The 16,686-nt window shown below is 40.9% G+C and overlaps 2 protein-coding genes across 4 annotated transcripts; one reads left to right on the forward strand and one right to left on the reverse strand.

Moving 5' to 3' along the window:
• Positions 1-4,784: 4,784 nt before the first annotated feature.
• On the reverse strand, positions 4,785-10,202 carry PPP1R3D (protein phosphatase 1 regulatory subunit 3D). The gene has a single exon (XM_085314130.1). It carries the CDS (start codon positions 9,595-9,597, stop codon positions 8,683-8,685), a length of 915 nt encoding a protein of 304 aa, XP_085170256.1. The 5' UTR covers positions 9,598-10,202; the 3' UTR covers positions 4,785-8,682.
• Positions 10,203-10,317: 115 nt separating this feature from the next.
• Positions 10,318-16,361, forward strand: FAM217B (family with sequence similarity 217 member B). 3 transcript variants are annotated; one of them, XM_085314131.1, is made up of 5 exons: positions 10,336-10,425; positions 11,369-11,575; positions 12,549-12,657; positions 12,760-12,845; positions 14,346-16,361. In XM_085314131.1, exons 2-5 carry the CDS (start codon positions 11,481-11,483, stop codon positions 15,535-15,537), a joined length of 1,482 nt encoding a protein of 493 aa, XP_085170257.1. In that variant the 5' UTR covers positions 10,336-10,425; positions 11,369-11,480; the 3' UTR covers positions 15,538-16,361. The 3 variants fall into 3 exon arrangements, with proteins under 3 accessions (XP_085170260.1, XP_085170257.1, XP_085170259.1); XM_085314133.1 differs by having other exon boundaries at positions 11,369-11,570; XM_085314134.1 differs by lacking the exon at positions 11,369-11,575 and having other exon boundaries at positions 10,318-10,425.
• The last annotated feature ends 325 nt before the right edge of the window (positions 16,362-16,686 follow it).

Below are 16,686 nucleotides of genomic sequence, written 5' to 3' on the forward strand. Positions count from 1 at the left end.
TTTGGCATTTCATCTATTCAGCTGCATAACAAAGGAATAATCATCACTTGACTAAAAATCAATTCATTAACATAGACTTCCAGACAAATTTCGAATCAGTTTCACAAACATGGTGTCAAAAATTAACCAGGCAAAATATATTACAAATTCCAGAATTTTTCAGGAGTGGGAATTAACCTACTATGGCATATAAAGGAACATCCTTAAATGCAATTGGTTAAAATAAGAAAAGACAAAGTGAATGATCAGCTTCAACAGTGGAGATGTGGGAGGTTCTGCAGTGGACTCTCGTTATACAGAAATAGGGCAAGTAGCAAGATAGCAACGCCAACTGCCAACTTGAGGTTATTCAGAAAAGGTAAATTAACAGCCAAAAGTGAAGAATAGCAGAAGGGCCTCATTATAAAATGGCAGATGAAATCGTTGAAGAAAAATATGATGAAGCATATGGAGGAAAAATCACCCTAATTACAGCTATAGCGACGGGTTCTGAAGTGACTATTACCAGTAAAGAGCAAGATCTTGGGATGACAGTAGTTTTCTGAAAACATCAGTTTAATGCTCAGGAGCAGATAAAATTTAGTTTTCAAAATTAACAAAGCAAAAACATTTTTATGCTGTGTATAAACTCATCTACATCTTGAATATGTCATGCAGTTCTAGATTGCCCATCCCACAAACTCTATAGAAAAAGCACAGAAGAGAGAAATAATGATTAAACATGCAGCGCAGCTCCCAAACACGTGATGGGGGAACTCAGAATAGATGCAACATTCCAAAGTAACACAAAACCAAGAAATACAAGGTCGTTTTTCATGCTTTCCAATGCAAGAATGCAAGTCTTCACTGAAGCCTTTACTATCACCTCACAATTCTCTTATCTCCTGCCTAGTCAGGGAAATCAGGAAAGGAAAAACAAAGACCCCATTTCCAGGCACCTCCTGATTCTTGAGGCAGAGACACACCTGCCCTCAAGACACACAGTCACCGACACCTTCCCTGAGAGCCTGGCTCCTGAAAGGAAAACTCTCCATCACACCTCCCCAGCGGTGTCACGCTCCGACAGGAGAGCAACAGGCCGCAAATGGTCCCTGAAGGACATAACGCACTTCACCTCAGCGCACCTCACGACACCCTCCCCTCCCCGCCGGAGCGAAAGAGGCGCCAAATCCCGTCAGCCAATCACGTCCAGGCACGAAGACCTTCCAGCCAATCAAGACCCCTCGAGCGCTTTCCGGAGGCGGGACGGCGSTGTGGAAGCGGCTGCTCCTCCTCCCGCCGCTCCCTCGTGCGCCACTCCCAGCCAATGAGCCGCTGAGGAGGGGGCGGTGCGTGGCCGAGGCGCGGCCCCACAGCTGCTCTAACCGCCGAAACGCCCGCGGGGGCAGAGCGCGCGCGCGACGCCGCGGCCGGGGCTGCCTGACCGCGCAAGGGCCAGGACGCCTCTGCCCCCTCCCTCAGAGGAGAGGTGCCCGTCGCGGGGCTTCACTAATGCCCGGTGCGCCCTCGTGCCCCGCGTTATCGAAGGGCTGTGTGTAGGAGTGCTCATGTTCTCCCTGTTTTATATTCCAGCGTGTCTTCATCCACAGTCAGTATTTAAACCACGCTCGCGTCATTGCTCTGTGTAGACAAGAGTTACTGGACATGCATTTGATAAACCAGTGTACATCATTCAAAACTCCGTAATTCAAAAACATTTTCACTACCATCAAGCATGCGAACAGGTAGAACAGTTAACCGAAGCCACAAAACTTTAAAAATTAGGGGCCTGTATTGACATCCATGGTCTTTATTATACACAGGGAATTAAATCCAACAGTTTTTAAATAAACAGTTTTTTAATCCAACTGTATTTTAAATAAAATAATGCCATTAATTTTCTAAAAGAAAGAACGACAAAGAAGCTGTTTTTTGTCATTTAAACAAGAAATGGTTTAAAACACCACCAGATGTCACTGTAACTCAAGTAAATGACAACTGCTATGAGAATTTTAAGTATGTGCTGAGGAGTCGACTTAATAGGAGAGACGAGTGCTGAGAGTTTTACTGGTTAATCTAAAAAGATCAATTATAACCTTAACTGCTATCACATTTTCTATCGAGAAAGCTTTATTAAAAGATAAATAGGTGGTTTGAAGCACATCTCTAGAAATACARCTTTACTGAGAAACCTACCAGGGACAAAATTTTGCATGAGAAACTTGGAGCCTCAGAAATTTTCTATAAAACTGTACTGAATTCTCTTTTTACCATATGAAGCATAAGTAAATAAAAGTTAATTTACATTTAATGCTTTCCCTTATGAGTCACAGCAGAGTACACACCCGCTCAGACTGTCCGCAGATTCGTATCTTTTAGAGCAACCAGCCTTCCTCATTCCACAACGGAAGGAGAATCAGGCATAAAGAAGGGCAGAACGCCATCATACACTTTCCTTCCTGCACCAGGTACATACATCTTTGCTATTATAATCATGTCTGACATGATTAGGAGGCTACTCTAYGTTCTTTGCTAATTCTTTAGCATATGTTTTGTGCAGCAGAGAGAGATAAAAGGTCAATAGACTTTTCATACAGTTTTGCATTAAACAGACTGGAGAAAGCAACAAAAGCCATCAGTTCTCTGCACATACATCTGCTAGGATTTACAGAAAATGCTGGGAAATACTTTTCAATTCCCATATCCCAGCATTCATATTGAAAATACATTTTTTCACCTCTGAGGCTATTTATGAAAAATACAAAGGTTGAAACATTTTATCACTTCACATGCTGAGTTCCATGACCCTTCTGCAGACAATTCCTTTGGAAGGCATTCTTTGATTATAAAAAATGCTTAAGAAGTGCAGAGAAAAAGGAATCAAATTTGTTTTTAGGACTATATACAGGAACTCTTTCTTCACTATAGTAGCACAAAAGTTTAACTTCATTAGAGATACTGAAAAACATCATAAAAGTCAATATAATCAGTCTTTGGTACAGCTGCTCTTGTATGTAGAACTAAGAAGGGTCAAAAGCATTTATGCCAAACAGTTTTAATATCAAGTATCAGCAGAAATAGTTGCAGGTCTGAGATTACAAGCAGAAGGCCAAATCAGGAAAGAAGCTAGTTCTAACATTAGACTCATGTTGACAAATGACTAATCACTTAGACTTGCCCTTCTGGGTCTTTAACAGGCAAAGCTGGAAAGTACATGCAAGTACTAAGCACTGATGAAACACTAAATTAAGTACTGTAGCTACAATAGAGTATTAGCATGCTACTATATGCTAGAATCTTTTTTTTGTAAGATAAAAACAAACTATGACTTTGAAGTTAAATGTAAAAATAACATCTGTGTCAGAAATAACACTATCTGTAAGATAAACCTATTGGATGCTCACAGCTGAAGCCGTGCCGAAGTCTTGAAAAACCAGCTCAGCAAAATAGTATCGATATTTTTATTGCTGGTTATCTAGATACAGGGAGATTTCAGATGAAATAAAGGAACTAGAATATCCTGCCCCTAAGTATTCTGATTTGTGATGTTTCTTTGATATGTGTGCCTGCACACTGACACAATATWCACTAAAGTAAGTTCACATTGTTTTAAAGTAATTTGTTAAAATCAAAGATCACTATCCCTTGCTAGTCTCCTGGTTAGTCTAAACAATGATTACCATATTTAGTTCTAGGTGATGCTTAATATTGTATTTGAGTGGATAATGTAAGGACTATGAAGGTGGTACTGCTAGTTCTGACTGAGATCAATAGCATAGGAAAAGGGGAAAACAAGAGTGGCACTCTCCTCTATGCATCAACATGCATGTACATTTTTATATATATATATATATATATAGTATATATCACATTATCTGCATACTTTATAATGACACTGAATAAAATGAATGACACTGAAATTCTGAAACAATATAAACACTCCTGTGTATTTAATCTGTCATTTGCAATAACCATTTTTATCCCAAACAAACTTGACAATTAAATGTCAAAGACACTAACACTGATTAAAAAGTAATTGGTAATATGTCTGTATTAATTATGTCTTCTAATGAAATATCTCAATTTTCCATAAAAGAAACCTCACAACAGGTTATTCAGTCTTTGAACTGTATCAAATAACTGCTCAGTGCTGAAGGAGATGCATCTCAGATGAGGATAAATCAGAATTCACATTTAAGAATTACTWCAAGTTAGAATCAGTTACTATAGTAGATATGAACAGTCTTATAACATGCCCTATTTTGATATATTTTAATGAAACCTGTAAGTGAAAACAACAGATCTGAAGGAAGACAAAGAATTCAGCAACAGAAAMAAGAAAAACAAAATGAGGAAAGAATAATGCAATTGAACTGTGAGGCTTTGAAATTAAAGAGTAAAGAAGACTATCTGGTACAGCTTTGGGATGTGTTACTAGAAGAGAGACTCTTTCTCTTTTTCTTGCAACCACATTATAATCAACAGGCAGATTGCCTTTTCCCAGTATCAGATTTTAATCCTATAGCTGCTATCTGCACAGAACTCCTAGGTGAAATGACAGCAAGTTCCATGTAAGAAGCAGCAGCATGGTCATTTTTGTGGTTATACAGACTAATCACTGTAATTTTTTCAAGTGCTGGTCATTTTTTAGCAATTATTGAACCCACCCATCATATTTTCTAACCTGTATGTTACTCTGGGAGCAACAGCTCAGCACTGAGTTGCCTGATGACCAGTACTGTCTAACAGTAGTACCACTAAGCAAATACAACAGAAAAGTGGAACAATTTTATGACAATCTCCCATATTAAAGTAGCAATAATTTTATTTCAAAATGAATTAAGCACTTCACAATTTTACAACTCTCTATTAAAACAAAATGACCTTTTGCCTAGTATATGTGCTTTATTGACATAGTGCATAATGTATTTTATTCTGGACAAGACATTTAATCAGGAAAGACAACTCCTTCTCACTTACACAGATTCCACGTTTGTGTAAAAAATATGCTTGAAAGAGCCCCGAAATTGTGGACTACTATACATTCACTTATATCTGTAATAAATACAGGGCTTTTTTTTTAAAGTGCATTATATGACAGTAACCTCTGTGAAGAATTAACTATTACAAAAGCCTGGTTATAAGGGAAGTGCGCCGTCTGAACACGGTGCAAGAAGTCAAGTTGCCCTGAGAATTTATAAAGGTGGTCATAAGTTTACCATCAGGATAGGTACCCGTTAACACTACTTAATGACTTAGTATCTTTTTCATCAACTAGAATCCTTTTGATTTTCACTGGTGAGTATAGGGGGGAGGGGGAAATGAGTGCAAATTTCATCTTCCATACGACAGGAGTCAGTTCTAATGTGTGAATATTAGCAATTTAAGAACATCGTAAAGAAAAGCTTCTTCATACAMTGAATTGAGAGATTGCTCTCAGTTCTTTTATAAGTTAGGCCTGCTTAACTCAGAGTCAGCAATGCCAAACAACTGATTTAGTAACAGCTACTTTCAATTCTTCTCCAGCAGTGCAAGACAAGCAAAGAGATAAAAGGCAATCTTGTAATAGTACTTTAATACTCAAGATTTTGCATGTGCAAATACGCTAAGAGGTTGCAGAAGGAAGACAATACAAGCTGAATTCATAGTGCTGAGCCATTCAGTTCTGCCCTCTCTCTGATACTGTGAGAYATGCAGCATTAACCTTTAAACTGAGAGCCTTAGCTTTACAAAATCTGACTTTGCAGTAGCACTGAGATTTTTACGTTTGCTAGCACACGAATGATTGTCTCCCAGATGGCAGCCACGGGGTATTTCTACCAGTAAGTCAAATATTATATTGGGTTCCAGCAACATCCAGATTAACTGGTATTTGATACTAGTCTCAGAAAGAGATTTTTAATGGTGTGCTGGGAGGCAATTCAATGTTCTCGCAGCCAATTCAGTGTTCAGTGACTGGAGGAGGAACAACACTTTAAAACAGTGCCTTTTAATCAACACAAGTGCTTCTATGTGTGTTTTCACTGTCTTCTTTTCTGAAAAAAATATATAACTCCACTTCTATAGACTTTACCAGTACTAGGTCAACTTAAGTGAGCAAGTTTCAACAAAGTAATGCAACAAAATTCAATTTATACCAAGATTTTTCTGCAGGCACTTAAGGTGTGATTCATCTCACCTGACTTTACGTCTACAGAACATGCTTGGCATTACTTGGCATGGTTTATACTAATGCTAAGGATTACGTTATGTCTGAACTAGTCCCCCAATGTTATCCCAGCATTCAGTGGAGACAACAGCTTGTCTACTGACTACACTGACTACATCTCCATTGATTGAGTTTAGGATGATGAGTTTATAGATATATATGTCACATATGTTTATACATTATTTAGTCATATGAAGCCTGCCATAGGAGGCAACAGACCTTATAATCTGATAGTGCCCCATCTTACAGAGCTGCTTATTTCTTCTGTGGTATACAAGGAAGATCAAACTTCTCAATTCCCTGTACTTATTCTTCCAGGACACAAGTTGTGCTTCCAGATTGCTTATGGCCACTCCTGTGATCCAGATGCAGAAAACAATGCGAGTGGACTGAAAAGTCTATAGCAGCCCTTCAATCTGTGCAGTAGGCAATCACACCTCATCCCAATCTCAAAGCGCTCTACCTGCCATTAGGTTATGAAATATCCTAATAGAGCAGTTGTATTACTCCTTCAAAACCGTATCAGCCTAAACTTGCAACCTCAGAATGCTCCAGTACAAAATGGAAGTATTAACAGCATTCACTGTCTCTTAAATGGACTAACCACTAACAAAGAAATGACTATTTTTACCATTCTCTAGTAATAGATAACCACTGACACACACATAACACTACATATATAAGCAATAAAACCTATTGTTACTGCAAGTAGGGGGGCTTACAATAACAGCAATAATCAGAACTTGACTTTCAGAGGCAGAAAGTACTTGCAACTCAAACTGAATTAAAGTCCCAACAAATGCCTACTACAGCTGAAAATAAGACATTCAAAATACATCTTGTATTTCCTGCTATACTGAGTAACTATGTAACTTACACAAATTGGTTCTGTGAGTTTTAGATGGTTGACTTAGTTTAGAAATGAAAAAGGCATATAAGCAGCCACTCTGGTAACAGCAATTGCTAACAGAAATGACTATTCAAATTAGAACAGGAAAAAAACCCATGATTTTCAAATTTTATCACAAGAGTTTTTTTGGAATAAATCTCCCATGTACTGAGACAACATCCAAGTAAAGAATACAATTTCCCTAGAAGGCTGGCTAACTACCCTAATACATGGAAAGTATTTCTAATTCAAGAATTTTGTTCTGAAATCAATTTCAGAGCTGTCTAGGTTAGACAGCAGGTATGAAATGAACTAAACATGTTGCAAYTCAAAACAGAACTTCAAAAAGTAGCATAGCAATAAACTATGTATTTGCCAAACTGTTCTCAGTTACTTTGCTCTCACTGCTGCAAAACTCTATTTGTGGAGCCATGTAAGCATMAATTTACCAGTAAAATCACCATTTTCCTTTGAAGTTTTGTGTTCATAGGATGGTCCTGGAGTTGAACTACTTTATAATCAGTAGTAGTTGATTAGAGAATGCAAAATGCTACTGCAATAGTACTGAGACACTAGGAAACAGGGATTCAATGTTCTATTCAAAGATTCTGTGACCAGCTCACTGCACTGTCTTTATAGTTTGTCTTTCATACYCTTGTCTGGATTTATAAATTTACCTGTTCCCAGTATGGGTGTAAGATCATTACTATTCACGTAGTGCTTTGAGATCTTCCGAGTGCAACTGCAACACAAGTGCAAAATTGCTCTAGTTTCCCTTAACAAAAAGAGTTGCACAAGGAATGAACAATTCCATTTCCCTGGAGAAAAAGTCTACTTGTACATCATGGCAAAAAAATGAGACCTTGCCCATGGTCAGCCTTATATACACTTAAATCACTCCTGCTGCCTACAGCAAACATTGGAGATGAGAAAAGGCACATGGTTAAATTCTTTTTTTTTTTTTTTTTTTTTTTTTTTTTTTTTTTTTTGGGAAATAGGAAGAGCAGCCGGGACATTTTCATTTTGTTTTACCTCATAATTAAATTTAATTAACCCAAATATTAATAGAAACACTTAACATGGTTAAAACATAAAAAAAATATACTTGTATGAATACAAACACTTCCCTATAGTGGCTGCCATCCAAATTTTGCTAAGCTGGAATAGTGCCCAGACTTGCTGAGATAATATAAACAAAAATAGAAATAAAAACAGTAAAGCTACACTGTCCATTTAAAAAAACAGACCGTACAAAATGGTAAAATAAACTGGTTACAAATATTTTATGCAGTCCAGAATACTATTAGCAACATAAAAGTCTCTCTCTTTGCTGACAGCATCCCTTTGAACTATTCTGCACTGATTCACACACTACAAGAAATCACATGGGCTTTCAACGGATGTAACTCAGCAAACATTTTGGCCCTTTATACTTTTTGAGAGGTTTAGAACAGTTTGTACACATCACTGGCTACTTTCCTGTGCTGAAACACTTTGCCAGGTTTGGCAGGCTTCAAAAAGAAGCTGTAGGCCATAGGAGCACAGAGCAATGCAAGGGAGGAGAATAAGGCTGTTCAAAATCTGCTCTGCATCCCATTTCTTTTGCTCAGATGAAGTGGATCCAGCTCTCTTCACATTCTCTAGGCATCTTAAGMGGGTAATTCCGGCAGGTAAAACTGTAGTTTTTGCCTCTGTTGTTATCCCAATACTCCTGGCCGTTGACTTGGTATCTTGCTGCAAATTGGACTACAGAACACAGTTGAAGGAGGAAAGGAGGTACAGGGAGAAAAAAAGTGAAAACATCAATGTGAGCCTGTCCATTTTTCTCAAGGATGCTATTATGCCAATGAGCATACACTTCATGGAGGCTTTTCCACTGATTGAAGGTGTATCGCACAGATACCTGCTTCTCAAAAGCAATATTACAAACTTGGATGTTGCCACTGAGCCCCAGATCTGAACTGGTCACTCGTTCAAGACACACCTGCTGCTCCTGAAGTCGGGCAGAGAAATCCACACAATCCGCGGGCTGCTGGAAGTCGGGCACCAAGCATTGCATGGTGAACTCCAGGTCCAAGCTGTTGCACCAGAGGTCTGAGTTTATGGAGAGCCTGGAAAGGACATGCAAGGGGACTGATGGATCCTCTCCAGTTTGGAAGACTTTGACTTCAGTCAGCTCTAAGCCCAAAGCATCAGCAAATCTCACCCTGTTCGTACGACCCTTGCATCCTGGAACTCGGCACTGCACTCCTGCTCGCTTTCTTCTTTCAGGCGATGTAGGCAAAGACCTTGCTCGGCGGCGTATGATAGGCCGTAAAGCCGGATCGCAGCTGGTGGCGGTGCTGCTCTGAAACTGATTTGGTTGCGAGTCGCCCTTGGCTGGGATACCGCTCAGAAGATTCATGCTGCTACTTGTGTGAACCGCCCGGGGCTGCTGCTGCCCCTGACCTGGCGCTGCCTCAGCTCTCCGACAGAGATCGGAGAGGTAGCTGGGACTCCTCCGAGGAACACGTACCTCCATTCTTTACCGATGACAAGGAGCTGAAGTTGCCACTGCAGATAGAGTACTGCCTTTCTGAAGCACGTAACTTGGGAATGACGGCCAGAGCAGGAGGGTACTGGGGGTGGTTGTGCTGATGGCGGCAAGAGCCCACGGGAGCAACGCAGCCTTCTGCAACAAAGGGTAGAAACTTGGAAGCTCTCGCAGTAGCTGGCAGCTCCTGCATTGAAGGGGAAAGATGAGGGCGGCCTCACTGGCTGGTGAATTCGAGGCTGTTACCTTGGCTGGCGGAGCCGGTGCTCAGGCTGGAAAGGGCACGAGCTGTATCACAGCTGCTGCTGGAGGACCCGAAGTTCTCCCGCGGGCTGGAGACCGACTGGAGGCTGTCGTGCGGGGCGCCGGCGGGCTCCAGGCTGCCCCAGGGGCTGCGGGAGGCCGGGCGCGGCCGCTGCACGGCGCGGCGCTGCGGGCTGTCCCCGCAGCGGCCGCAGGGACGCTCGAGGCTGCCACACCGCCCGGCTACGGGCTGTCGGGCGGCGCGGCGGAGCGGGGACTGCGGCCGGAGGGGGAGCGAGCCGCGCTCGGGGGCTTCGCGGCCCACATCGGCTGCCGGCGGAGCGGCCCCCTCAAGCCCGGCCCGGCGCCCGCAGCCGGCCGCCGCCCCGCCGCCCCTGCGCGCCCGAGCCGCCGCCGCCCGGGCCAGCAGCGCATGCGCAACCCACCCCCCCGCAACCAATCAGAGAGAGCCGCCCGTGCGCTGCCACGCGCATGCGTCGCCGCTCGGCGCGTGCGCGCTAGCCAGAGTGACGCCGCCGCCGCCGACTTGCCCTTAGCTGTCGGCGGAGGCAGGTAGCGGGCAGGGGCTGGCGGGACCGGGGCGGGGGGAGCTCGAGGGGCAGAGGGAGGGGAGCGAGGGGCGCCCAGGAGACGGGCCGGGGTCGCGCAGCGGCAGCCGCAGCCGCGGCCCGGAGCAGCGCCGCGCCGCGGGGCGGGGGGGACGATTCGGTGCTGCTCATCTGCACCTCGAGAAAACTGCGCATCTCCGGGAATGCAGCTGCTGGAAGATAAAGGAATATTGCACGTTGCGCTTGAAGTATTTTTAGTATGAGCTTAAGGGTAGCGAGGGATTGTTTTGGAAGAAGAAAGCGAAGCATTCGATATAAAACTTGCGTGTCGGTCTGCACCAAGAGTGCATTTTCTGACACAAGAAAGGAGAACGCAGCCCGCAMGGAGCGGAGCTGGCTGAGCCTCTGTTCTTGCTAAATTAAGAGCAGAGACACCCACGAGCCATTCGTCTGTGATACTTGGCTCTGGTCAATGCAGGCACCATAGTGCAAGGAAAGAAGGGTGAGGAGCACGCCATAAAATGCAAAGCAGCTCTTCCAGTGCTGCTGTGCCCTCAGATGTTAKTTTTTTTCGGTATCTTCACCAAGCATCTTCTCGGATGCCTGTAAGCCCTTAGCCCGGGAGGCGGCTGGCCCGGTTCCCGGAGGCTCGGGCCGCGCACGCGGGAGGCCGCCGCGCTCCGCGGCCCGGACCCGCGGCGCTGGGCCGGCAGGCGGCCCGCAGCGAGGGGCCCCGCCCGCCGCCGCGCAGAGCCCGCGGCTCCGCGAGGATCAGCGACAGCAGGGTGAATGATGCCGACTGCCGTTAAACAAGCAAGTGCCGGGGGTGGCAGAGTGTCTTCCAGTACCGTCTGGGAGCTGATTACGTTACTGCTTTTTTATGTTACGTTATTTTTTAAGTCACACGCTGGGAGGAATTGCATGGTGTTTGTCTACTGTATCTCTAGGACGTGGTGATGTTTGCGTTTGATATGCTGTGTCTCGTGAATGCAAAACACTGGAGTCCTTTGAAGATTATGTAAAAATAAAGGTGCAAGGTACTCTTCAAAGAGAGTAATAATGGGACCAGGCATTCAAGAATATCCTTTATTACTGCCCAGAGAGACACAGCAAAAGGAAAGCCAAATCAATGAAAACCACAAAGGAATGGTAAAGTAAGGAAATCATCTTCTCTCTTTATAGTTAGAGAAGTCTCTAAGTACCCTRTATTGGTTAATAAACGCATGGCTGTGTACTGCTCAGATTCTCATCCTCCTCTCTGATCCGCAGCAACGCAAACGATTGCGCTGTACGATCTCGCAGGTTGCAGCGACAGAGACAACTGCGGCAGTGCTGGAGGCACAAGACTTGTTTTCCTTATTTTATAAGCTCTTAAAGTGATGACGTATTTTTTTTTAAACAAGATCAAACTAAACTGACACCAGAACTATGAAGAATATGTACTGCCTGGCAAAATGAGCTGCACTGCACTCGATCTAAAGTAGTCTGGGAGGGTACAATTTGTTTATTCCTGCTCTAAAATGACATTTTAAAGCTTTCCTTTTTGAAACAGTAATATTTTGTATTGCAGAACAAACATCATTTTTTTGATTCTTACAGAATACACTATTTTAATGATTCTGTGTGGGGGTTTCTTTTAATATTATAAAAAACTATACGCTACCTGCTCACTTTGCTCATTATCTTCATAAAAATATTTCTTTAAATTTTGTTGAGACTATGCAAATGAGATAGTAAAGCAGAATTTGAATTGCAGTGGTCTTCATATTTTATTTAAAAATTACTTTTGTTAAATTGCAAGGGTCCACAAGCACCAGGTACTACATAAATTAGTAGTTAAATATACAGTCTCTGATATTTACTATGCCCAAAATAACTTTGGTTTCCTCTGACAGAATAAYCTATTTAAGGACCAAGTTCTCTTATTATATTTTCTATTGGAATTATGCAATTTTGTCTAGTATAAAAATAAAAAGTGACCAGAGCATAGTTCTGATGAACATTAAGTCTAATTGAAGCCAACTCTGTCTTTTAAACTGACTTGCACTGTAAAATTTTACTGTATTTCTGTTCTGATGATGAAATATGTTAATATTCAAGTGTGATAATCTGTTTAATCCTTTTTAGTTACAGTGGTGGGAAAAGCCATCTGAGTACCAAAGGACTAAAGAATCAAATATCTTATCTGAAATCTTCTGGAAGATTAGGCAAAAATATAGCAAATACGATTGAAAAGGTAAATCATTCCTGATCCTTGTTCCTTTACAAAATGGGTACTTAGTTTCTATCAGCTTTCTTGATCACAGTAACAGTATCACATACTTTCCTGTCTTTTCAGACTTCCCATGACACTCAAGATGATAAACAACCAAGTATTTTTTACAAGGRAAGTAACCATCTGGATGACAATATTCAGCCAAGCAGGTAATTTTATGTTAAGATACTCTGCTTAATTTGTAGACCTTTCAAACCAGTATRTAAAATGATTGTGATGAAATCATGGCTTCATTGATTTCCATGAGAATTTTGCCTTTGACTTCACTGGCCCCGTAATTCAGTATTTATGAGGAAAACAAACTTAGGTTATCAATATGGAAACTTGTTATCCTGCTTCAATAATCTTCCAAGCAGAATCAAAAAAAAAAAAAGACAAAAAAAAAAAACCCAGAAAAATAATTACTCTTGATAGAGGCCCTGAGAATTAAGAATCAACATAGGARTTTTCACAGTGAAAGTACCTTTAAAAGATCTGTTTGAGGGAAGAGGAGAATTCTGGATCTAAGAAGTTTTCAAGAACAAGTTGAGCGGCACACAAAACACAAAACATAATGCAATGTGTGAGAGAAGAAAACTGATGCTGGGAGGGAAATGCAAACAGGGCAAAAAGACTGAAAAATTAAATGACTATGTTATGTAGAGTTTTAATAGTGGATTAAAACAAATTCAGAGCGGATTCATGCTTGGGCTGAGGAAATAGATCGGAATAATATTGCCAGATACATAGATTCCTGGCAAAAGAATGGAGTGGATACAAGCAAGTATTACGAACCTATATTTAATTTTAGAATTCTGTTTTTGGATCTTACTACTTCTTTAACAAGCAGGTGAGAAAGATCTATTTAAACTAGTGTCCGCTACAGAAATGGAAGCTATTTTGGATAAATAGTTAAGTTTGGTGGCATACCAACATTATTTTTACTGCTGAATCTTGACTCTATCCACAGTGATKTCTCTGTAAATAGAGACCGTTGTTCATGAGCTCTTTTTGTGCTTCTCATTATATAAAATTTTATCTGTTGTCCGCTAGTCCCTCCAAGTTTGAATGCAGACGCTCACAGTTCGTTGTATTTATAAGGTACTGTTTCTGACATTYTCTGTTATATTTCCTCTTTTAAGACTTAGTAACATCTTATATTTAGGATTATACCTCAGGATATTTTGAGGTGAATGCTGCCTTTAATTTATGATTGATGAGCACAATGGGAGCTATACACAGCAGTAAGTTTTTATTTTTAAACTATTCAGCATTCATTACAGAGAGGGCCGCATTCTCAGCTGCCATGAATGAGTGAAGGGAGTTAACGTCAGTTTATACCAGTAGTGATTTGACCATGAAAGCTTGATTGTTTTGTTGTATATCCTAACTGTTCATTCTGGCAATGGTCTCTGTTTTTAGACTAATTTTTATTTCATATGTAACATGCACTGCAATGTATATCAAATAAGTCAAACCAGAAAATAGGGTAGCAGACAGTGTTCTTTCTGCCAGCAAATATTAACCTTACCTCATCAGTAAATTTTCATGCCAATTTTAGCTTCATTCATGTATATTCAAATTCCTGAAAACACTAGCAAGTCCCTTTTAACTTACTGTTTCAAAGACATTGATCATTTTACTTGTATATGATTTTTCTTTCTATCTAGAATGATGAGTGCTTGCACATCGTTGCACAGAGTACAAGGATCAAAGGGGAGTATCCCAGAAAGAAAGCAAAGTGGATCTGTACTACACAGGATCCCTCCTAGCATTAAGGGCAGCTCACAAGGTAGCTTCAATAGGGTAAAAGATGTCCCAATGCAACATTTTTATTGCAGTGAAAAAGAACAGTTGGAAAACACTCATAAAGAACATAATGCTGAAGCTAGTCCATGTTCTTCTAAATGGCAAGAAGCATCTGTAGATGAGATGCTTCTCAATTTTGAATCAGTACGAATTATTAAAGAAGATGCTGAAGACGATAGTGCCAGTGACCTTTCCGATTCAGAAAGGATTCCCATTCCCCCGTCTCCCTGCACACCACCAGAACTCATTCTCAGAGCCGAAGAAATTGATCCGGTTTGTCTGGAACATGTCCTAGATACAGGGTTCAAAAAATCAGAGTATTATTACCCCGACTTCCTCCCACCCCCTTTCAACTCTTGGGATTTGAAGCAGCTGTCTATTTTTGTTAACGTAGAGGGTAAATCTGAATTTCGACCAAAGCCAGCAGGATTTCTTGAGAAATACATTGATCGTCTTTTGCAGCTAGAATGGCTGCAAATGCAGACTGTACAGAATGAGAAAGGAAAGGCAGCAAAAGCCAGACCTCAGACTGCTCCCAGCTCCATCCGTCCCCTAAAAAGCCCTGGCAAAGGTAAAGCATTGCACAGCTCTTTGCCTAACAAGCAAGGAATTCCCCAAGAAAGCATTACAAAGCAACCCACAAGCTATTCATGTCACAGGAGAGACTCATACTGTGAAGAAAACCGCCAATTACATGCACATCCAGGTCACTTTAAAGTTTCTGAGCGAATGGGATGTGCACTGTCATCTGAGAGACAATCTGGTGAACTAAGGAGTGAGTTGAGAAAGAGACCAACTGCAAAGCAGCAGCTTCTCAATATTCAGCCCTCTGAGAACAGTTCTAAAATACAAGGCATTAGTAACATCAGACTCCCTAAGCAGAACCCTCAATACCATAGTTCAGCTGCTTCCGTTAAAAGCTTAAAAACATATACATGTACAAATCCGAAGAAAAATGGCAATGCTAGTAATTATGTTCCTTCCAAAAAAGCAACAGGAGACAGGAAAATGAAAACAAATGGCACGATGCAAACATCACGTAAATTTAAATGAAAAAATCAGTAAATGTTGATGCTTCTTGACTGCTAGAAAGCATTTGGCCATGTAGAAGGATCATGTTTTCCTTGTAGGAAAACCTTGAGGAAAATATGTTCTTGATGCATTGTTCTAAATCACCACTGTTCAATCCAATATATTTGATCATAAACCAGCAAGGCCATCAGGAATCTTTTCCTTTAAGGCAAATGTCTTCCACTRGTCTTTCCTCAAAAATATTTACAATTGCTAAATGAAGATAAGATTAGCTAAATAAGCAAGTTTAGAGAAATATTTAATTAAAAAAATTCTTATTAGCACCACTCTAACTCCATTGAAGTTTGTGGTGTTTCTTCTGGTTACTTTGGTGTATTTCAGAGACGAACAAGATCTATGCTCTTTTTCTTGAGCACATTTGCTATTTTGTGAGATGGGTATGATGGTGGGGTTGGTATTTTTTTGATGGAAAAGGGCTGAATTGTTTTTATAAAATAATGAAACAGGCCAGGCTTATCTATGCAAAGTTAATCTCTCTAATTCTTGATAGAAGATAATAAATTGGATTTTTTTTAGATAGGAAGAAGAATGGAGAGAATGTTCTGAAATGTTTTAATGCACAAAGGTTTCTATTAAAGAAAATTATGAGGGAATAGATAGCTTCAGTAGTGAAAGATGAAGAACATGGAATCCATATTTTTTTTATCCAGAAACCTTCACTGTGTTTATAAACTGCTTTCCTTCAAGTTCRTTTTTTAAGTCTTGATGCTTATTGTCGTTTAGAACAAATAATCAGATTCCTGGTTGTTGTGACAAAGGTCCCAATCTTGAAAGATTTTTTATACTGTCAGCTTGTAGTGATGGCAATGCAAGTTGAAGCTGTTCTTTATTTTCCTTGACCACTCTGCACCAAGTTCTCCTAGTATTTGGTATGTGCTCTCTTTACTGCATGTGTACGCTTGCTGTGAAATGTATACACTTGCTACACTGTATACACTTGCTGTGAAATGACATCTTGATTTTGTTAAAACCCAATCACAGTCTCTTACAAGCTACATCAAGAGAATCAATGAATACTTCACATTTTCTTCACATTTGGGAAGCAAACTGAGTTCAATAGAGCAGTTTGACTATTTCCCAAGACAAGGTATGCATAAAATTTACACTAAT

The sequence above is a fragment of the Rhea americana genome, unplaced genomic scaffold (genome assembly GCF_003343005.1).
Source record: "Rhea americana isolate MKP2758 unplaced genomic scaffold, rheAme1 scaffold_4, whole genome shotgun sequence".
Taxonomy (NCBI): Eukaryota; Metazoa; Chordata; class Aves; order Rheiformes; family Rheidae; genus Rhea; species Rhea americana.